Raw genomic sequence first — 22,985 nt, 5'->3', positions numbered from 1 at the left:
CTTGATTCCATTTTTGATCAATTTCAGATTGAAGTCATTGGTAAAATTCTTCAACTTCTTCATCACTAGCTTTTGTGGTTGCTTCATAAATTTGAATAATACTTGTGTGGTTGCATTTTCTTAAAGGCAGATAAATATAATCCTATCACAGACAACATAATATTTCATGAATGATTTTTGAATATAATTTTTTACAATGCATTCCACATCATTCCTCTTGATTGTTTAATTCCAGGAATAGAGATCATATGGTTTTCTGATTCAAAATGGCCAATACCAGTTCTTTTCAGCTCACGAATACCTAAAATATATATTGTTATTCATTCCTTTTCATTTTTGATGACTTTCAATTTTCCTAGGGTCACACTTTCCTAGATTCGCACATTCCAAGTTCTGATCATCAGATTTTTTGAGCTGGGTCTCCATACTTGGTGTCGTTTCCATCAGTAAGGAGCCCTTCCTCTGGTACTATTCTCAACAGTGTTTTACTGTATAACTTAACTTTTTAAATGCCCTCCTTGATTTTTAGGTCATGTATTAATCTGATAGGCATGAATATGTCCCTGTCAATGAATATTATGGAAAGTTTTTTCCAGTCACCAACCCCTTTGTGTAAATGGTGTCCAGCCACTTAAGAGTTAAATGTGCACAAGTCAATAATTCATATGTTGCAGTGTCTAGCTGGCCATGATTTTCTCAAGTGTGTTTTCAATCTGTAACATTGGCTACATTGATGATGCTATCAATAGCATCCTTATGCCCCAGGGAGATGATTGATAATGTTCTCAAACATAAAAACGATAATGATGTCTCTAAGGTGAACCAGAGACACATATAAACCATAGATATGTGAATGGATTTGAGGGCTTTCACTTAATTCTAGCCTTAAATCTAAGAACAATTAGTTCTTGTGAAATGGCCCTGCTTGGTGGTCACCTTCATCAAGAGATCACTGAAGACAAGGGAGCTATAACAAAGTGTGGCAAAGAAACTAGGTGGTGCCTGGCTATTAGAAAGAATTGTGTCTGGGATATTAAAGTTTTGTTTTCAAATAAGCAGCCATCTAAGTGAGTTATCACTTAAATCCACATAGAAGAAACATACCAGTCTGTGTGAGTCAAGATTATAGATAATAAAGTCGAAGTCTGAAGGGAATGGAATCAGAACTTAAACTTGAACACCTGCTTTGTAAAAGGCTAAGGACTACAGCGGAAGCCCAAATCCACTTGCAGTCTCCATGGATAGATGTACGCCTCTGGTGATTCCTTCTGACCATAGACTACATTCAATATTTACTCATTATAAAATTATTGAAATTGTTTACATTCTTTAAATTTTTTATTGTGGTAAAACACACAAAGAATTTGACAATTTAACCACTGTTAAGTGTCACTAATCCATTCATACTGTTGTCAACTACCACTATTATCTATTTCAAATTTCTTTCTTCACTCCATTAAGCAATCACTCCTGACTTTTCCTCATCTCTAGCCTCTGCTTATGTCTAGCCTACTTTCTGTCTTTGTGAATTTGCCTTATCTGGATGTTTCCACTAAGTGGAATTTTACATATTAATCATTTGGTATTTGGTACCTGGCTTATTTCACTAGGGATGATTGTTTTCAGGATTTGTCTGTCTTACATGTACCAGAATTTCAGGACATGACACTACATGGCTATCGGGCATTTGGTTAAGCTAGTCATCTGTTGATGGACCCTTGGATTGTTTTCACCTTTGGCCATTCTAAATAATGCCGTTATATGAGGATAAGTCAAATAATATTGCCAAAAAATATCAAGAGTGTCTGTCTATCTAGAGCAGCGGTTCTCAACCTGTGGGTGGCAACTCTTTTGGGGCTTGAACAACCCTTTCACAGGGGTCGGCCAATGCAGAACCATAACAAAATTACAGTCATGAAGTAGCAATGAAAATAATTTTATGGTTGGGGGTCACCACAACATGAGGAACTGTATTAAAGATTCACAGCATTAGGACAGTTGAGAACCACTCATCTAGAACTTTCTAAAGTATTTGAATTTAGAACACTGTGCTGTTTTCCTCAATTGTTACTCTGATTGTAAAAGCAAACAAACCAAAGTCACTGCCATCGAGTCAACACCCACTCACATCGACTGTATGGGATAGTGTAGAACTGCCATTGTGACTCTTGATGCGGAAAGACTTGTCTTTCTCCTGGGGAGCGACTGGTAGATTTAACTGCTGACCGTGAGGGTAGATTTTATTTTTTCTCCTTAATTTAAAAGTTAGTTTCTTTCTTTCTTTTTTTAAAATCATTTTATTGGGGGCTCATACAACTCTTATCACAATCCATACAGACATCCATTGTGTCAAGCACATCTGTACATTCACTGCCCTCATCATTCTCAAAACATTTGCTCTCTACTTGATACCTCCCTTGGTATCAGCTCCTCATATTTTCCCCTTCCTCCCCGCTCTCCACTTCCTCATGAACCCTTGATAATTTATAAATTATTATTATTTTTTCATGTCTTACACTGTCTGATGTCCCCTTCTCTTCACCCACTTTTCTGTTGTCTGTCCCCCAGGGAGGAGGTTATATGCAGATCCTTGTAATCGGTTCCCCCTTTCTACCTCACCTTCCCTCCACCCTCCAGGTATCACCCTCTCACCACTGGACCTGAAGGGATCTTCCGTCCTGCATTCCCTGTGTTTCCAGATGCTATCTGTACCAGTGCACATCCTCTGGTCTAACCGCATTTGCAAGTTAGTTTCTTAAAGATAATTTACAGAATGGTAATAAAATTTTCTTGAAACAATTGCAATCACAGCAGAAAGCCAGAAATCACTTGAAAATCGACGAATCCCTGGTGGCACTATCAGGTGGGCATGGAACTATTCCAACTGAAAGGTCGTGGTTCAAACCCAGAAGCTTTTCTTCAAGAGAAAGGTGAGGCTCCCAGCTCCCATAAACACCTGACCTCCATAAAACCCTACAAGCAGCCCCGGTGGCGCAGCGGTTCCACGTTGGCCGGCGATCAGCAAGGTGCAGTTTGAAACTCCCAGGCTCTCCGCGCGAGAGGCAGTCATAGCTTGCCCAAACAGGCCGCCATGAGTCAGAATTGACTTGATGGCACAGAGTTTTGAGTTTTTGGTTTGGTGACATGACAGGGTTTCCAGCCCTTCTTAATTTGAGCGGTCTTGTAGTGTCCTTATGTGCTGCAAGCAGCCCTAGCAGTGTAGTGGGGTTATGCTGGGCTGCTACCTGGAAGGTCAACAGTTCGAACTCATCAGCTGAGGCAGTCTGCTCCCGTAAAGATTTAAAGTCTCAGAAACCCAAAAGGGGCAGAATCAAAATGGTTGGTTATTTGTACCCACCCAACATCCCTGTACTGAAGGGAAGTCTTGGTTTCTGAAAAGTCACAGCTAAGAAAAGTCTGAAAAGTCACAGCTAGGAAAATTCTGTGGACCAGCTCTACCCTGTATCACACAGGGTCCTCGTGATTCAGAATCAACCTGAATGCAATAGGTTCGGTTTGGTGTCGGTGGTGTAGGACCCTGTCCTACTGCGTCTCTACGCACTCACTACTGTGCTAGTGCAGTTGCAGGGACGTGACTACTGGAGTCTAAGTAAATGCTAACAGAAGAGACCAACCGAAAAACACACCCGTTGCCATTGCATTGGTTCTGGCTCACCTTATATAAGGTTTCGAATATACCTTTAGGGAGTCAATTAACCTCCTTCTCTCAGGAGCTGGCCGTGGGTTAAAATCGCTGGGCACTGAAAATAGTGTTGCATTGTCTTTAACAAATCTTCAAATCCTGTGAGTTACAAGTCAGTCTAAAAGAGATTACTGAAAGACAAGCCTCTAGTGAGTGCCTAATTATGGACACATAATTAAATTTCAGAAAATAAGAATAATTATAGTATGAAGGTGTGATCTATATTTCAACTACAACACCCGGTGCTAAGATCCTCCTCAGAGACCGTGATTATAATCCCGTCACAGAAGACTCTTTCCATCCAGATTGCAGATATGTTCTTGTGCTTCCATTTACATGTAAATGAGTATTGCAGGAATACGCATTTGTCTTCAGAAAGGAAGATAAACAGAGAATACATGTTCTTAAAGCTCCAGATGCAGTGACCAAAGAAGAAGACTAAAGCTGAACGATTAACAAATGGTTCTGGAAAGTGAAGACTAGCCAAAGACAGGAGACAGGACAGTAGCTGGATTAGACCTAGTTCCTGACGATTACAGTTCTCCGGCTTCACATCCAGCATTAAGCCACTGTTTTCGGACTTCGATGGTATTTGTAAGCAAGTTTTTGTTTGTTTTGTTTTGGGGGTGGGGGAGGGTATTAGAAAACTGTCTAAAAGCTCCAGGATGTTACAAAAAAGAAAGCCATAATAAACAGCAATACGTTTAGTAGCAAGACTAAAAACATAATTTTAGATGATCTGGCTCATTAGGTGATTAAACCAACATAAGGCAAGTATAGCTTCAAAGGGGAACATCTAAATAATTCAGCAGTCACAGGACAGCCATCTAACGGTGGGGGCCTGTATTTGGAAACGGGAGGGTGGCAGTCTATCCATTGTACACATTTCCACTGCTAAGGGCAGGGACTCAGATATCTGCGCCAGAAAAATTTTAAAAATTGACCAATATTGATGTGGAGAAAGTGATTGATCATTTAAAGAATGGTCCTGAACCAATAAAAAATTCTATAAATGCTGTTACCAGGAGAACTGATGAATGCAATGCATAAATTAAATTCTATTGATGTTAAATTTCTAAACTTTTAAAGTATAATGTGACTTAAAGAGAAATATTCATTGAAATATCTAGCAGCAAAGGGCAACATTAACTGGTTCAAAAATAGGAAAAAACAATGATAAAGGCTGATCATAATACTTCTCCCTTTCTTTTGCCATATTTAACTGTGTTTGTCATTGTTTCATATATGACCCTTTAAGATATTATTTCAGAACTCCTGCTTTATCTGATGACATAAAGTATGTGTTGTGTGGTAGTTACATAATCAGGTGTCAGTTTGAGAGTTAAGAGTATAAGGGTGGAATCTAGCCTGTCAAGCAGGATATAGCCAATGAGGCCTCTGTGTGGGCATGGCCTACTGTGGATTCTGGGAATTCCTCCTTGGAGGCGGGAGACATGCTCTCTTCTACTCACTCCCTGTGAGACATCCCTGTGGAGAAGACACATGGACAGAGGCTGATGCAGCCAGACCTCTGGGGCCAGAGAAGCCACATGGAAACCCCTGCCAGTGCTGAGATGCTTACAAAACCACTGGATCCACAAGACTTCCCGCCCACTAGCCTGTGATCTTCCAGCATTTGGCATCTTTGCATGTGTTTCGTGAGTCTGATGAGGAATTTATAGATTGGTATCAGACATATGGGCTAATATCAGGTTTATGGACTTGGCTGGGATGTTTTCTCAATATTCAATTAGTCTTGTATAAAAACCCCTTTCTTATACACATGAGTGTCTATGAATTTGTTTCTCTAGTCTATCCAGACGAACACAGTATGTTTTTCTATAACATTTCATGTTTAACTTTCAGGCGAATTATAACAACCCCCCACCCCCATTAGCCTATTTATATCCCTGAATTACTTTTGCCTCTGTTAATTCTGGAGTTCTATGGTAAGTACAGATAGTTGATAGTACCTGTCCTCCTTATTTAGTCTCCTTTGCTTTCTAAATGTTTCTGGCCATTTGGCCCCTTTCTCTTCCATTGAATTTTGGAATCAGATTGAAAGGTTCTATGAAAACACTTACAGATAGTTAAGAGTAATTACATTTAATTTATAAATTAAATTGTAGAAAATTTATGCACTTATGACACTGAGTATCTTGACCCATTCAGAGGACAAATCAGACATGGCTAAAAGAAAATCTGGAACTACCTAGTATACAGCATTGCATACCACAATAGTCGCTCATACGAAATTCCTGTTATTAAATAAAATGGAGGCAAAAATCAACCTTTTAGCTTCTTCCCCTTAATTTTGGAATCTCCTCATTTGATGATTGTAAATTCACTGTAATTTCATTTTTGATTAATTCATTATTTAGAAGCATAGTTTTTTTTATTGCTTGCATATTTACTTTTCTCATCATCTTTCACCATTGGTTCCTAATTTGATTACATGGTGGTTAGAGATGAAAGTCTGTATAATCCTGATGCATTGAAATTGATTACTTCCTTTGTGGTCTAGCATAATGTCAATTTTGGGGGGAGATATTTAATGTGTACTTGAATTATTTGTATGTACTCTCTTATGTGCATGGTACATGTATATAGTTTATATGAATATATTTACCCACATTTATAAAGTTTATATGTATAATTTATATATACTCATAGGCTCAATGTACTCATATTCCTGATAAACTGCCCATATGGCCTCATCCCAAGTTTCAGGATCCCATTTTCCCCACAAATGCCTTCACTTTAGAATCAGACACCATTCTTGGTTGGGAGTTCAGTTGGCATTATAATTCAGTCAGTCTTATCATAAGACTGAGTTTGGTTTTGGACAATATCTGTTCTGTTGCTATAAGAAATAAGCTTTCATTCAAAGCATGAGCTCTTTTACGGGGCTTTGAGCTGTGAGTCTGAAGACTTGAGTTCACCTCTTTCCTTTACCACTTTGTTTATTGTAAATAATACCAAGTTCCGTATACTTATCATTCTGACAAAACTGCAGAAAAAAATCAAACACAAGATCACCCAGATACTTACTTCCCACTAATACTTTATCTATTGGTGGTGATCTTTATGTATAACATTGTTATCTAACATCATGGATCAACAGTCCCTCTTTACTAACACAGGCAGAATTATTAGTACTAATAGAGGCAGAGTTATCAGTGCCGTGACAACTAACTAGACATAAGAACCAGTTGAGAAAACTCATCCTTATGGTATTGCTTCTCTAGAACCATTGCTGGTATCTTTATATGAAGAAAATGAAAAAGAAAGAAAGAAAATGGCTCACACAGTTGTAAAAGCAGGCAAGTCCAAGGCCAGGCAGGTTTCAAGTCCATAGTCAGACTTCTCCTGACATTCATGGCTGCAGGGACTGTTGAACTCATATCAAGAGGAAGATGGCAGATTGATGGCTGCGGAGATGAATGAATGAATCCAAGGTTAACAGGTAAGCTGGCAGGCTAGTAATAGCAGGATTGGCAGGGAATATGCAGACTGTTGGATCCAAGTCCAAAGAACCAGAGGTTGGTGACTTAGCTTCAGGATCTAAACCCAGCAAAAAGTAATCTGGGTGTTCCACAGAGTCCATTTCTATTGGAAGCAGGTCACATCGCTGAGGAAATTCCCTTTCAATTGATTGCATCCTGGATTTGATTTGCATATAGCTGTTGAGTTGTACTCTAATCTTCTTATAACTATTAGGTTACTCTGCCACTTGTCTGCCACTTTGATGCACTGTGGTGGCCTGTGTGTTGTTGTGATGCTGGATGCTATGTCACTGTGTTTCAAATGCCAGCAGGGTCACCTAAAGTGAACAGGTATCAGCAGAGCTTCCAGACTAAGAACAAACTATATAAAAGGAATCAGTTGCCCATGTCAAAGAAAGTATTTGCTGTAAAGCCTACAGATAGTTTCAAAACACTTTCCGAAACTGAAGGCCTACTGAATGGAAGCAGAACATGGTCAGAGATAGTGCCAGAGGACGGAGACCTCAGGTCAGAAGGCACTCAAAATATGACAGTGGAGAAGATGTTTTCTCAAAGCAGACTTTGACCATGTGACATGAATGCAGTAAACTGGGGGAGTGGAGTCTTGAAGACCTTTATTTGCTGAGGGGGCAGAACTTAAGGCGAGAAGAAATAGCTGTAAAAATATGCTAATGATTGGAACTTGGACTGTATTAATATGAATCTAGGAAAATTAGAAGTCATAAAAAGTGAAATGGAACTCTTAAAGACCAGTATCATAGGTATTTGTGAACTTAAATCATATACCACTAGCCATTTTGCATCAGAAAATCACACGGTTTATTATGTCAGGAATGGCACAATCAAGAGTAACAAAGTTGTATTCATTTTCAAAAGGGACATTTCAAGATCTAGCTTGAAGTACAATGCTATCTGTAATAGGTTAATGTCTATCCATCCCCTTTCAAGAAAATCCATTCAATACAACTATATTCAAATTTATATACCAACCACTGCAGCTAGTGATGAAGAAATTAAAGAATTCTATGAACATCTTCAACTGGAAATCTATCAAATATGTAATCAAGATAATTATTGGTGATTAGAATGCAAAGAGAAAAGAACAGTATTGGAAAAATATGGCCTTGATGATTATGTAGTTACATCATCAAGTGTCAACTTGAGGATATGATGAGTGAAGGGGTGGAGTCTAGCCTGTCCAGCAGGTCATAGCCAATGATGCCTCTGTGTGCGCATGTCCTTCTCATGAGGATTCTAGAAGCTTCTTCTTTTTCTCCCTGGTAGAGGGCCACACACCCTCTCGCTGCTTCACATTCCTGTTGACAAGTCACATAGAGCCACGCTGAGGGTAGCCAGAACCCTAGAGATGCTTGCACCACCACTGGACCCACAGGACTTCCCACCCACTGGCCTGTGATCTTCCTGCACTCAGCATTATTGCATGTGCTGCATGAGTCTGAAGAGGAATTCTAACTTATGGGCTTGGTCTGGACTGAGCTGGGATGTTTTCTTAATAAATAATTACTCTTGGATATAACACTCTTTCCTATTCATATAAGAGTCTCCCTGGATTTGTTTCACTAGTCTGGATTTGTTTCACTAGTCTACCCAGACTAACACAGTGATAGAAATGAAGCTGGAGGTCACATAACAGAAATCTGAAAGACCAATGACTTGTTTATAGCAAATATCTTTTTTCTCAACAACACAATGGCGAATATATAGATCGACTTCTTCAGATGGCATACACAGAAAGAAAAATGACTACATCTTTGGGAAGAGAGGATTGAGAAGCTCAATATCAGCAGTTAAAACTGGGCCAGGGCCCAGCTGTACAGCCAACAATCAATTGCTTGTATATAAATTCAATTTGAAGCTGGAGAAAATTAAAACATGAGATCTAAATATATGACCTTGGGTCGATTCCATCTGAATTTTGAGAGCATCTCAAGAACAGATTTGCTGTATTAAACACTAACGACAAAGTGTAGAATGACAAGCTGTAGAATGACATCAAGAACATCAGATGACAGTGGAAGCCAATATTCATTTGTGAGAACTACATGGGAAATATGCCTCCGGTGAACTCACCCTAATATTATAGTGAAAAATACAGTGACACTAAGTTGGAAAATCAAAAAGGAAGAGCATGCTTAGTATATCTTAAACGGAAAGAACTACAAAAAATTTTCAAGCCTCTAGTTACAGCATGGACAGATTTTCCGGGTAAAGTATTGAGTGATGCAGGAATCATCAAAAGAAGATGGAAAGATACACAGAGTCCCTGTAACCAAAAGAACGAGTCGACACCAAACCATTTTAGAAAACAGCAAGGAGCTAGTGGCACTGAAGGGAACAATTCAAGCTGCATTGAAAGCATGACCCAAATACAAGGCTCTGGAAATTCGTGGAATATCAACGGAAATGTTTCAACTAACTGATGGGGCACTGAGGCATTTACTATTCTATGCCAGGAAATTTGGGAGACAGCTACTTGGCCAACTGATTGGAAGAGATTCATTTATACCCATTCCAACGAAAAGGGACCCAACAGAATACTCAAATTATAGAACAATATCATATGGAAGTAAAATTTTGCTGAAGATCATGCAGCAATAGTTGCAACAGTCAATTGACAAGGAGCTGTCAGAGTCTGGCCAGATTCAGAAGAGACATGGAACAAGAGATATCACTGCTGATGCCAGAGGGATCTTGGCTTAAAGCAGATGATATTAAAAAAAAAGATGTTTCCTTGGGTTTTATTGACTCTGCCGAGGCACTTGACTGTTTGGATCATAACAAACTATGGGTAGCCTTGAGAAGAATGTTTTGTTAGGCAGGGTTCTCTAGAGAAATAAAACCAGGACACTTTCGATTTTATATATATATATATATATATATATATATATATATATATATATATATATATATATATATATATATATATATATATGATAGGTTTATACAGCAAGAAGGAATATAACTGTTAATTAGTCTGCACAGCAGCACAGAGGGTTCAGTTAAACTCTCTTCCATGGAACAGTTAATATACTGGAAGTCCTTCAACTCAAAGGGCTGCTGTATCCAAATTCAAGGAAGCAGACACAGGAGTCCTCCATTGGGCAAGGCAAGCAGAGTCTGCCCACAGGCAACCAACAGCAGGGTGGGTCACCAATTGTCAGTAGCTTGGAGTTTAGAGAAGCAGGCCTGGGTGGGATATTGAACTCAAGTAATGCAAGGTGACAGGATCCACTAGCCCCAAGTTCAAGCAACGTAAGCACCAGGAGCATGGCGAAGCAAGTCTCAAAGGAGCCTCAAACTCTAGCAACACTGTCCACAGGTTGGCTTGGTCCACAGGTGATGTAGCTCACAGACTGAAGCAGAGAACTAGCTAAAGCAGCACCATGCTCCAGCACACTAGGATCACCAGTGAGCAGGAGAGAAGGGAGTGGGCCTTTTTTTTTTTGATGGTTTTTTAAAAAATCTTTTTATTGGGGCTCATAAAGCTCTTATCACAGTCTGTACATACATCAATTGAGCAAAGCACCCTTATACATTCGTTGCATCCGTCATTCTCATAATTCACCTTCCACTTGGGTTCCTGGAATAAGCTCGGTTTCCCTTTTTTCCCCCGTCCCCCTCCCTCCCCGATCCCACCCCTGGTCCCTTGATAGTTTATAAATAATTATTATATCCTATCTTACACTCCCCGGCATCTCCCCTCATCCGCCTCCCCATTGCCCATCTCCCAGAGAGGAGGTTACACATAGATCTCCAAGATCGGTTCTCCCTTTCTACACCCCCTTCCCTCCTGGTGTCGCCACTCCCACCGCTGGTATTGAGGGGTTCATCTGTCCTAGATTCCCTGTGTTTCCAGATCCCTACTGCACCGCTGTGCATCCTCTGGTATAACCAGGTCCGCAAGGCAAGGTAGAATTGGGGTCATGATGATTGGGCCTTTTAAGGGCCATTTATCTCTTTGCTCTCCAATCAAACTGCGACCTGATTAATCCCACATGTTCCTATTGGCTAGGTTGGAAGAACAAACTTAATTACCACAAATGGGAATTCCAGAGCATTTCATTGTGCTCATGGGGAACTTGTAAATGGATCAAGAGGCAGTAGTAGGAACAGAACAAGGAAGTACAGTATGGTATAACGTCAGGAAAGGTGTGGACAAGATTGTATCCTCTCATCATATTTATTCAACATTTATGCTGAGCAAATAATCAGATAATCTTGATCACATGAAGAAGAATGTGACATCAGGATGTGCGGAAGGCTTATTAACAACCTGAGACACGCACATGACACAATTGGCTTGCTAAAAGTAAGGAGGACTTGTAGCACTTGCTGATGGAGACCTAGGATTATAGCCTTCAGTCTGGATTACAACTCAATGTAAAAAAGAGCAAAATCCTCACAACTGGACCAATAAGTAATACGATAAGTAGAGAAAATATTGAATTTGGCAAGGATTTTGTCGTGCTTGACTGAGAAATCCATGGAGTCTGTCAACTTTCCTTGGTCATCAATGGGACTCCCTTGCTTTTTGGAATGTTAAAGAGATCTTTTGCAACAAATATACCAATTAAGCCCTTTGCATCAAGTCCTCTTTTTTTCCCCCCTCCCTCCCTCCCCGCTCAAAGGGCTTAAGTGGAGAGCAAATCCTTTGAGAGTGATTAGGGAAAAGAATGTACAGATGTGCTTTATACAATTGATGTAGGTCTGGATTGTGATAAGAGTTGTATGAGTCCCTAATAAAATGTTTAAAAACCAAACTGCCCTTCAATTAATTCAACATTTGATTTCTTGATGGCTGCTTCCATGAATTTTGATGGTTGATGCAAGTAGAAAGCAATCACGGATAACTTCAATATTTCCTCTCTCGTGATGTTTTTGTAGCTCCAGTTGTGGTTTAATCATCTTTATATTCATGCATCATCGATATTGAAGTGGGTGGTCTTTCATATTTATCAGAAAGGGCTTCAGTTGTTTTTATTTTCAGTAAGCAGAGTTGAGTTATCTGCATATAAGTTAATGAGTGTGACAGTTAAGGTTTATTGTGCAAACATAGCCGATAAACACATGTGGAATTAATTGAAGGGCAGATTGATTGAAGGGCAGCGAGATAAATGGCTCAAGGAGCCTCACCCTTGTATTTCTCTTGTCTCTTGCTCTCTGTTGGTCGGACCACTGTGTGGCTGCCTTAGCTAGTTCTCTGCCTCAGCGTGCAAGGATTATTTCCTGTGAGACATCCCTAGGGAGAAGCCATGTGGACCTACCTTGATGCAGCCCTGGGTACTGGAGAAGCCGTGTGGAGACCCCTGCCAGCACTGAGATGCTTGCACGCTCACTGATTTGGCTTTCCTCCTGCATTCAGCATCATTGTGTGTCTTTTGTGAGACGGATGAGGACTTTGTAGATCAGTGTCGGACACATGGGCTAATGTCGGACTTATAGGCTTGGACTGGACTTGGTTGGGGTCCTTTCTAAACGTACGCTTACCCTCTAGTCTACCCAGACTCACACAGTCAGTCTCCTTCAAACCCTGATGCTGAGTCCTTAATAGAGTACTCACTGCCATCCAGTTGATGCCAGCTCATAGCTATGTGACAGGACAGGGTAGGGCTGCACCTGGGATTTTCTGAGACTGTCACTGTTTATGGGAGTAGAAAGACCCTTCTTTCTCCTGAAAAGGGGCTGGAGGTGTCGAACTGCTCTCCTTTCAGATTGCAGCCCAATTTGTAACCACTATACCACCAGGAGTCCTGTTATTATGTTTCTCAAATTATTTGAAATAATCAGGTGAAAAGCTATAGCCCTACTGGACACCTTGTCCAATTTTGAAACTTGCAGAATCCTTTTATTCTGTTGGAACGACTGCCTCTTGAACAATGCATATTTCCACATGAGCAAAAGTATATGGACTTACCAATCTTCACATTGTCACGGATAATTCATAATGGGCTACACAGTCAAGTGTTCTTCACAGTCAAAAAAAACATAGGCAATCATAGTTCTGATATCTTGTTTTCAACAAAAATCCACTTGACATTAACAATATTCTTAAACATTTTAAAAAAGTTAACAGTTAATGGAGGAACTTAAAACTTTTCAAAAATTAGTCTATATTCTTATTATGTTTCATTTTATCTCACTCTTACCCAGGTTATTTACCTTCTTTTAAAATGTATCCCTTACCTGTTTGTTTATATTTTTAGTAAGACTAAGTTATAAATTCATTATCTTTGTATTATTTTTAATCATTATATTGGGGGCTAATACAGCTCCCATCACAATCCATACATACATCCACTGTGTCAAGCATATCTGTACCCATGTTGCCAACACCACCCTCAAAACATTCTACTTCTACTGTGGGATATAATTTCATTTCTTCTGGCATTTATTAGTGACAGAAAGTTCTCTCTCAGGTTAATTCTAATTATCTGTTTTTTTTCTCTCTTACCAGAGATACTGAGTTTAAGATCATCTCTTTGTTCAAGAAGAGAATCAATGAATAAATGATCAATATAAAAACCTATGTTTTCAAGCGACCATATAACCTAGAAGCAACAAAGCCCACATGGAAGAAGCACACCTGCCTATGTGATCATGAGGTGTTGAAGGTATCAGGCATCAAAGAAAAAAAATATCATTGTGAATGAGGGGGAGTGCAGATTAGGGACCCAAGCTCTGGACATCCCTTTGCAGAGAGGTCATGGGGAAGAGATGAGCCAGTCAGGGCACAGTGTAGCATGGATGAAACACACAACTTTCTTCTAATTCTTAAATGCTTTCACCCCCTTCTCACCCCTCACTATCATGATCCCAATTCTACTTTACAAATCCAGCTAGACCAGAGGATGTACACTCGTACAGATAGGAACTGGAAACTCAGGGAATCCAGGACAGATGATCCCTTCAGGACCAGTAGTGAGAGTGGCGATACCTGGAGGGTAGAGGGACGGTGGGGTAGAAAGGGCAAACCGACTACAAGGATCTACATATGACCTCCTCTGTGGGGGATGGACAACAGAAAAGTGGGTGAAGGGAGACATTGGGCAGTGTAAGATATGACAAAATAATAATAATTTATAAATAATCAAGGGTTCATAAGGGAGAGGAAATGGGGAGGGAGGGGAAAAATGAGGAGCTGATATCAAGGTCTCAAGTAGAAAGCAAATGTTTTGAGAATGATGATGGAAATAGGTGTGAAAGTGTGCTTGACACATGGATGTATATATGGATTGTGATTAGAGTTGCACCAGCCCCCAATAAAATTATTTTTTTTTAAACCCTACCTATGTTTTACAATTCTCAGTTTTTAACTCCATGTTATTTCTGTGACTTTTCCTCTCTGTTCTTCTGCTGGGAAGATGAGGGTAAGTAAAAAAGCATCGCTATAAAATCATCAGAACTTTACTAAATAAAAGTACCAAAATGTAATCTATTTTATCTCATAATATCTTCCAGGTAGCTGATATACCTTTGAAAATGAGGTTTCCATCTATCTAACATTGAGGACTAAGGTGCACCTGACCCAAGCCATGGTATTTCCAATAGCCTCATATGCATGTGAAAGTTATACATGAAATAATGAAGACAGACAGAGGGAGACTCGATAGATTCTAATTATTGTGCTGGTGAAGAATATTGGAAGTGGCATGGACTGCCAAAGTAAAAAACAAATCTGCCTTGATAGAAGTGCATCCGAAATGTTCCGTAGAGGCAAAGATGGGCCAGACTTTGTCTCGTGTACTTTGGATATGTTATGAAGCCAGCTGCATCCCCAGAGAAGGACATGACGCTTGGTAAAGAAGAGTGGCTGGGAAAATGAGGGAAGGTCGTCACAAAACAGATTGATATTGCAACAGTGGGCTCAAACACAAGAGGAATTTCCAGAATGGCACAGGACTGGGCAGTGTGTTGCTCTGTTGTGCATGGGATCGATTGCTATGAGTAGGGACTGATCCAACACTTCCAATTACATCACACCAAAAGGACCTTGAGGGACCTAGACCATGTTCCTTTCAACCTGAAATAACAACAGAAAATGTCTATAAAGGCAGGATCAAGGTTGGAGGGTGGATGAGGTAAGTTTTCCAGGGATATTCTCATGGGATAGACCTTGCTAATCTAAAAAATTAATAGGTGCATTGTTGTGACAGAAAAGGAAATTACATGGTGCAAATGTCCTGGTCTTTTCTCCCCAACGTAGTTTTCAGTTTTCTGAAAACTTGCTTCTTATAACCGCACTGATTGTGCTGTGACCTTTAAGGAAATCTATGAAGAGGACTACTTTGAGGTCTCAAAGCAATTGCGATAAACTTCGGAGCCGACTTCTTTGCTTGGATTTAACTGGTCTAGCAGATCACCTCAGAAATCATTCACTTGTGGTTTATTTAAACATTTTTAATTGTTTATCTTTTATTTCATAATCATAAACTTGACTCTGCTTTCCAGCTGGACTCGGGGGGAATAAGGAAAGTAGGAAACTCGAAGAGCTGGAGTGAGAGCACAAGATGACACGATACTGCAAGCACATGGGGAATAGAAGGGTGGTTTCTCAAGCTACACAAGGAGCGGTCTGGTGCTTAAGATAACACAGAAAATTCTGATCACATTTAATTAGAGTTGTCCACAGTCAGCAATGGTGATCTTCTTGCTGGTCTTGCCATTCTTGGACCCACAACGCTCCATGGCTTCCACAATGTTCATGCCTTCTTTCACCTTACCGAAGACCACGTGCTTGCCATCCAACCATTCAGTCTTAACGGTGCAGATAAAAAACTGGGAACCGTTCCTATTGGGTCCAGCATGTGCCATAGACAGGATGCTAGGGCCTGTGTGCTTCAGGATGAAGTTCTCATCTTCAAATTTCTCTCCATAGATGGACTTGCCACCAGTGCCATTATGGCATGTGAAGTCACCACCCTGCCACATAAACCCTGGAATGATTCTGTGGAAGCAGGAACCTTTGTAACCGAAACCTTTCTCCCCAGTGCTCAGAGCGCGGAAGTTTTCTGCTGTCTTTGGAACTTTGTCTGCAAACAGCTCGAAAGAAACACGGCCGAGGGGCTCGCGGTCGGCGGCTATGTCGAAAAACACAGTAGGGTTGACCATGGCTGGGCACAGCAGGACCACACAAGACTACAGATTCAGACGGTGGCGTCTGCAAAGCAGGTTATTTAAACATTTTTATTGACAAATAATTCACATATCATACAATTTAATAGTTTTATATTAAGAAATGTACCATCATCACTACAATCAAATTTATAACATTTTATTCTTTCATTTCCTCACTGTTATTAGTTCTCAATTTCCCCCCAAGCTCCAAACCATGTCCCCAAGAAACCATTAATCCAGTTTCTGTCTCTATAGATTTACATATCCTGGATTTCATACACAGAAAATCATACACGCACACACACATATCCACACAAGCAACAATAATAAAGTAAAACAGAGAAAATCTCAATAGAAAAATCCTGAAAATGAACAGATTTAAAATGTATTAAAGGGGAGACCAAATGATTAGGTGTTAAATTTTAACCTAGCAGGCTTTGTAATAATGCACTTTCCAGCGCACTCTGCGTGATAGCGAGGCTGTTCACATCCCTGGTCTATGGTCAGAGGGGATTCTCCAGCGTGCATTTATATGTGCGTTTCCCATTGACTTAAAAAAACCCCAAAAATCAAACAATTTTAAAATGGGTAAAAAGCAAACTCAAATGAAAAGGTATGACATTGTAACCTAAGCACATCTGCCAAAGTCAACCTTACACTGCTCTCTGATAGCAAGGTTGTTCCCATCCCTTGACTGTGGTCAGAGGGGTTTCACTGAGGGCTTAATCCAGGGTGGACCCTACAAATGGATTGGGGGTTTCCTCTGTTTGGCCATAGCCTTCTGCAAAAAAAAAAAAAAAAAAGGTGCTCAGAATTTAAGTTCTGATACAGTTCCCTCCTTTAGATTTGGATTTTATTATTTACAGTCCTTGGATCACACAGGCTGGTGTGCTACTTCCAAAGAGACATAGTTGATGCCTCACTTAGATGGCTGCTTGTTTGAAGACAAACCTTTAAGATCCCAGATGCTATTTTTCCTAATAGCCAAGCACCATCTATCTCTTCACCACACTTTGCTCTACCACTCATCTCTTTAGTGATTTCTTCATGAGGATGAGCAGAAATCACTGTTTGCTTGGCTTTTAAAAATCATTTTATTGGGGCCTCATACAGCTCTTATCATCCACACATACATCCATTGTGTTGAGCACATTTGTATATATTGCCATAAATATTTTCAGAGCATTTTCTTTCTATTTGAGTCCATGGTATCAGCTCATTTCTTCCCCTCCCCCACCTTCCTTCCCTCATGAACCCTTGGTAATTTATTTAAAAACTTTTTTCATGTCTTACACTGACCGATGTCTCTTTTCACCCACTTTTCTGTTGTCCATCCCCCTGGGAGAGGGCTATATGCAGATCATTGTGATAAGTTCCCCCTTTCTCTCCCCACACCTTCCCCTTACCCTCCTGGTATCGCTACTCTCACTATTAGTCCAGAGGGGTTTATCAGTCCTGTTCCCTGTGTTTCCTGCTCTTATCTGTACCAGTGTACATGCTCTGGTCTAGCTGGGAAATCACTGTTTTAGTGAACTTTTTTTTTTTCAATGAAAATAAGGCAAGGGTATTTCAGAGAGAACTTTTCTGCTGTCATCTCCCACTGATTGAAGAAGCATGCGAAACACCTTGGAATAAAGGTGTGCATATGCACACTAGAACCTGAGTAGCAGTACTTTTTTATTCACACACACATATTCTGTTTTGGAAAATATATATTATGGAATAAGCCTACTGTTGTGAAGTCAATTCTGGTTCATAACAGTCCTCTAGACTGGAGTAGAATTGCCCTGTTGGCATTTTAAAGACAGTGACTCTTTTTCTTCCCTCACAAAAATAATTGAAGCATATATTTACGACTATGTGGACATGCCCATTTATGAACATAAAATAGTCTTATTTAAGATGATTCCATCTATTGCATATTCAAAATAGTCTTTTTTGATGTTTTATTTCTGCATAAATTCTCCTATACTTCTTTGGGAATACTGCTATATGTTATGCATGTTTTTGAGAATATATTTTTTAAAAACATAGTTATTGTTTTTTCAGGGGATAGCGTGAACGCAGTCCCCCACTACCACAAATTATGCAGTCGAGTTTCCCACATTTGGGGGAATCGCAGGGGTCAGCACACCCGGAGTGCAATGGGTGAGCCTCGCCCTGGGAAAACCACCTTCGTGATCATGGTATCTCCCCTGCCAGGTAAGTATAACATAGTTATTTTTAAGCATTTTTAAACACCTGGAACTTTTTGTCTTATTTTGTCTAGTATGATTTTATTTTCTAGTAGTTGTTTTATTTGCTCTCTTTCTTGGTATTAGTTTTCTTGTGAGTTTTGAAATCCCTGGGTTGGTGTCACTTGTAGTTTTCGCTCTTGTGTTTCTCTGTGCTGAGAGGTTTTGGGTAGTTAGTTGGAATTCTCATGTGACCTGAGTGTCCTGCCATGTCTCTGGGCACTTCAACTCTTATAAATTTGAAATATTTCACAGTAAATAGTAATAATTTTATCAACTCCTCATATAAAATGAAAATAAAGACGGCAGATTTGTTCACAGAAAGAATAAAAAGTTTTTTTTAAAGTGCCACACTCATTGAAGTAGCGTTATAGGAAATATTGGAACAATTTGAGCTGGGAGTGGCAGAGAAATTGCTATAGTTTGTCTTTCAGAAATATTAGCCCACTGCCTTTAGTGTTCACATACTGAGTATTCAGTAGGGGAAGCTGATACAAATGAGACATTAGCTTACCAAAAAAAAAAGCCTTTTTTAACATAATTTGTAAATGATATCGAAACCTAGGATAAATGATACTTTCAAAATAAACAGCTCAGAATAAATAAATAGCTTGGAATAATACAATGTTTTTTTCTTCCCTCTCTGGCATAGACTGGAGAAGATAAGAGAGGTTTACATTTGGACTTGCTTTAAATTTTTAAAAAGCCCTTCTTTAAATTTACCACCTGTTCGTTCAGTACTTCCAAGTGGCTCTGGTAACTGTTTAGGTATCAAATATAGGACAGAGCTTGCTCCCCTGTTGTGTCTTTCTCATGGAGGGAAAACAAGCCATGTGAGTCCTGTCCATTACAAGAGCATGTCTGGAAATATATCCACCTTCCTCGTAATGCACGGCAGACATAACACTTGGCTATGGACAATCGTGTGGTTCATGGGAATGATTGGTGTTGTTAGGTATCTTTGCGTAGATTCTGACTTACGGTAACTCTATGTCCTGTGCTACCCTCACAATTTTGATGTCTAAATCCCATTTTAATTACAAGACAATAATTTTAAGAATAAAGCTGTACAATCCTCTTGATTTCTGCACCTTCTTCAATATTTCCGCATTTTTTATAATGATCTAAACAAGTTTAACACCAAGGCTGTCTCTGCACCCGTTAGCAACTCTGACCACCAGAGGGCACCGGTGTCCCAGATTCTGGAGAAGTCCTGAAACCCTTGGCCACATCTTTGGTCCATGTGTCCATCATCACTGGGAAACACTCACCTGAACCACTTGAGGCTCTTGTCCCTGGGCCTCCACTACTAACCCTCCGCCTTGCCTTCTCCCAAGATTCAGGGCATAGTCATGCCCTAACCTGCCCTTGGGATATTCAGACAAGCCTTCCAGATGTTTCCTTATAAAGATGGGAAAACTGAAGGCACACAATCTGGTGCTCCTGCCTGTCTTTCCCCTAGGTAAGCAGTCCACCAACCACCCAAGAGAGCCACCTTATGTGGCTAAAATCGAGCTGGCCAATGCCCTGGGAGCAGGGTTGGAACTTTACAAGGGATAGGCCACCCACTCCCAACTGTGCTCTCCCCTCCCCACAAATAAAACCACCAATCCAGAAAGAAACAAAACAAGTAAGCAAACAAGCAAAACCCTGACTTGTTTGTCTGTTTCTCATACTGTGGTGGGGTAGTGTGTTACTGTGATCCTGGAAGCAATCTCACTGGTATCTCAAGTCAGTAGTGGCCCTAAAATGAGGAGGTTTCAGGGTAGCTTCCAGATGGAGACAACTGCACATGTTAGAGGATGTAGCCACAGAGAAATTTCTGCACAGCATGGAATCAATGTCATATACCGAAGGCCTACTGAGTGGAAACAGAACACTGTCGGTTGGAAGGCACTCAAATGTGACCGGTGAGGAGCTGCTTTCTTTTAAAATAGAGGTGGCCATGGGACACAAATGGAGTAAAGGCTGTGGGAGTAGAGACTTCGAGATCTTATGAGGCACAACTCAAGGTAAGGAGCAACAGCTGCAAACATCGAAATAATTGGAAGTTGAAACATACAAAGATTGAAACTAGAAAAATTGGAGGCCATCCAAAAGGAAATAGTATACATAAAGCTCAGTATCCCCAACTGCAAATTGAGGTTATGTGTTGCCGTAAAGATTTACTGTCAGTAGTGGGGAGAAAGATGTGAACAAGTAGCACACACCGGAGGGACTTAGCGGAGACCAGCAGAGAGAGGCCAAGAAGAGGGACCGCCTCCACTTCCAGACTGCAAGCTTCTCAGCACAGAGATAAATAGACAGACATTTACTAAAATACAAAGGCAGCCGCATCTGCTGATAGACTCCCATTTGTCATTGACCCCCAGCCCTTGGCGGTGGAGCACACATCCCTGAATCTCCTGAGATTTTCCCAGGCCCAGGAGCTAGCTAGGGTGAATGAGCTTCAAAGACATAGCTCTGTGGGATGAGCCTGCGATGGGTACAAACACAAAGAGTCAAACAGGCTCCAGCCCAACTTATTCAACATCGTGCTGGAAGTTTTACTAGAGCCATAACAAACAAAAAGGGTTGGGCTACAAATAGTTAGAGAAGAAGTGAATTCTAGCTAGCTATTTGCAAATGGTATGATCCTATATAAAGAAAATCTGAAACTCTCCACAAAAGGCTTACTGGAAATACATACAAGCACTATGGAAAATGATCGGGCAATACTTAAAGGAACTGGGAATTGAAACCCCCTATGATCCAGCAATACCACTATTAGGCATATACCCCAAAGAAATGAGACACAACCCAAGTGGATGCATTCCCTTGTGTGGATGTATTCCCATCTTTATACCAGCACAATTCACAATATTAAGAAAGTGGAAGCAGCCTAAATGCCCAACAGTGGAAGACTAGATAAAGAAACTATAGTACGTCCACACTGTGGAATTACTGTGCATCCCTGAAAAACAGTAATGAAAGCATAAAACACCACACAGAAGGATCTGAACACCTTTATGCTGAGTGGAGTCGGTCAATCATACGAGGACAAATATTTTATTAGTCCACGAGGAGAAAAACCAATTAAACAAATCTTAGAGACCAATTCACAATCAAAGGGGAAGAAAGTCTGCCTACTGGACACAAACCCTATATCACCCACCTTATGTGCACTTTCTAAGAACCGGCTCGAAAGAAGAGACCTCACATTGATTGGGATCACTCGGAAGGCTTCCACTTGATGCTACAAACATTGAGACAAGGCTGAGACAAATCCACAGGCCCTCCATGGTAACGAGAGGGGGAGCACCTCACTGGAAAATCGAGTTAAAACTAGAGGGGGAGCATCTACATTCCAGAGGAGGTGCTGATATTTCTGTTGGCGGGATTGCTGGGTAAATAGGGAGGAGCAACCTCACATTGGGAAGGGGCGCTAAACAATCATTATAAGAAATCTAAGGGAAAATAAACCCAAGTCTATGTTCCTGGGTGGACACTACGAATATGTTTCTACACAGTCCTCAGTGAACCACGTCATGGACTAAACAGTGTGATGACCTTGCTTGCTGGCTTTACAGGCAACATTCCATCCCCAAGGGCCACATCAGAAGGACTCAATATGGAAGCCTGACTGAATGAACTAAGCCCTACCTCAAAATTATTTATACCTTGGACTTAAGATGGAAATTCTCTGATGGGAGAGGAAGCAAAGCATGGCCACGCAAGACTGGAAATGGCGGTCATTGGACCTTGAGTGGCACCCCTGGCTTGTGACTGTCCAATGAAAGGGGACCCAGAGCTGCTATATATTTAGTACCTCAATGCTCCCCTCACAGTACTATAGCAGGGCTTGATCTGATAGGCAAGGATCTGCACATGTAAGAAAGGATCCAGGAAATTTTCCTTTAGTACCAGCCCCCAGACTTAGTGTAAACAGAGGTCAATCAATTAAGAAATCATTCTGCACAAAGCAACAACAATGCATGGATTGGACCACACTCACAGTTGAACTATACTCACATAAACTCATATCAACTGTCTCTTAAATTCTACGTTGTCAGATAAACTATTAAGCAACCGCTTTATACCTCGGGGTATGATTGACAATGTTTTTCTTTATTCCTTCTTTTTGTTGTTTGTTTTTCTGCCTTTTTATTTGCTTGTTTGTTTAGTTGTTTTATGTTTTTGTTTTTGTCAAATGTGACTAAATCAAACTAAACCAGAGTTGTTCATAACCCCTGAACAAGCAGATGGATTCTGGGCTCCCATGTAAATTCTAGCCTCAATCCAAGAACAGTTAGTTCTTAACATGGCCCTGCTTGCTACTCACCTTCATGAAGAGCTGAAAAGAAAATTGAAAGGGCAGTTAAAGAAGACAAAGTTAAGTATTATAATGAAATGTGCAAAATTAGAGTA

The 22,985-nt window shown here is 40.4% G+C and overlaps 1 protein-coding gene and 1 non-coding gene across 2 annotated transcripts; both read right to left on the bottom strand.

The window, feature by feature from the left end:
• Window positions 1–15,827: 15,827 nt before the first annotated feature.
• On the bottom strand, window positions 15,828–16,338 carry LOC142460864 (peptidyl-prolyl cis-trans isomerase A-like). The gene has a single exon (XM_075562621.1). The coding sequence runs from the start codon at window positions 16,336–16,338 to the stop codon at window positions 15,844–15,846; it is 495 nt and encodes a 164-aa protein (XP_075418736.1). The 3' UTR covers window positions 15,828–15,843.
• Window positions 16,339–18,390: 2,052 nt separating this feature from the next.
• Window positions 18,391–18,554, bottom strand: LOC142461744 (U1 spliceosomal RNA). Its single transcript, XR_012786943.1, has one exon. It is a non-coding gene; the product is annotated as a U1 spliceosomal RNA (small nuclear RNA).
• Window positions 18,555–22,985: the final 4,431 nt, after the last annotated feature.

This window comes from Tenrec ecaudatus, chromosome 11, assembly GCF_050624435.1.
Source record: "Tenrec ecaudatus isolate mTenEca1 chromosome 11, mTenEca1.hap1, whole genome shotgun sequence".
Taxonomy (NCBI): domain Eukaryota; kingdom Metazoa; phylum Chordata; class Mammalia; order Afrosoricida; family Tenrecidae; genus Tenrec; species Tenrec ecaudatus.
The sequence above is the reverse complement of the archived record's forward strand: the minus strand, read 5'-3'. Positions and strand labels throughout refer to the sequence as shown.

Coding starts and splice junctions, on each gene's coding strand:
- LOC142460864 (XM_075562621.1), bottom strand. CDS start 16,338: ATGGTCAACCCTACTGTGTTTTTCGACATAGCCGCCGACCGCGAGCCC.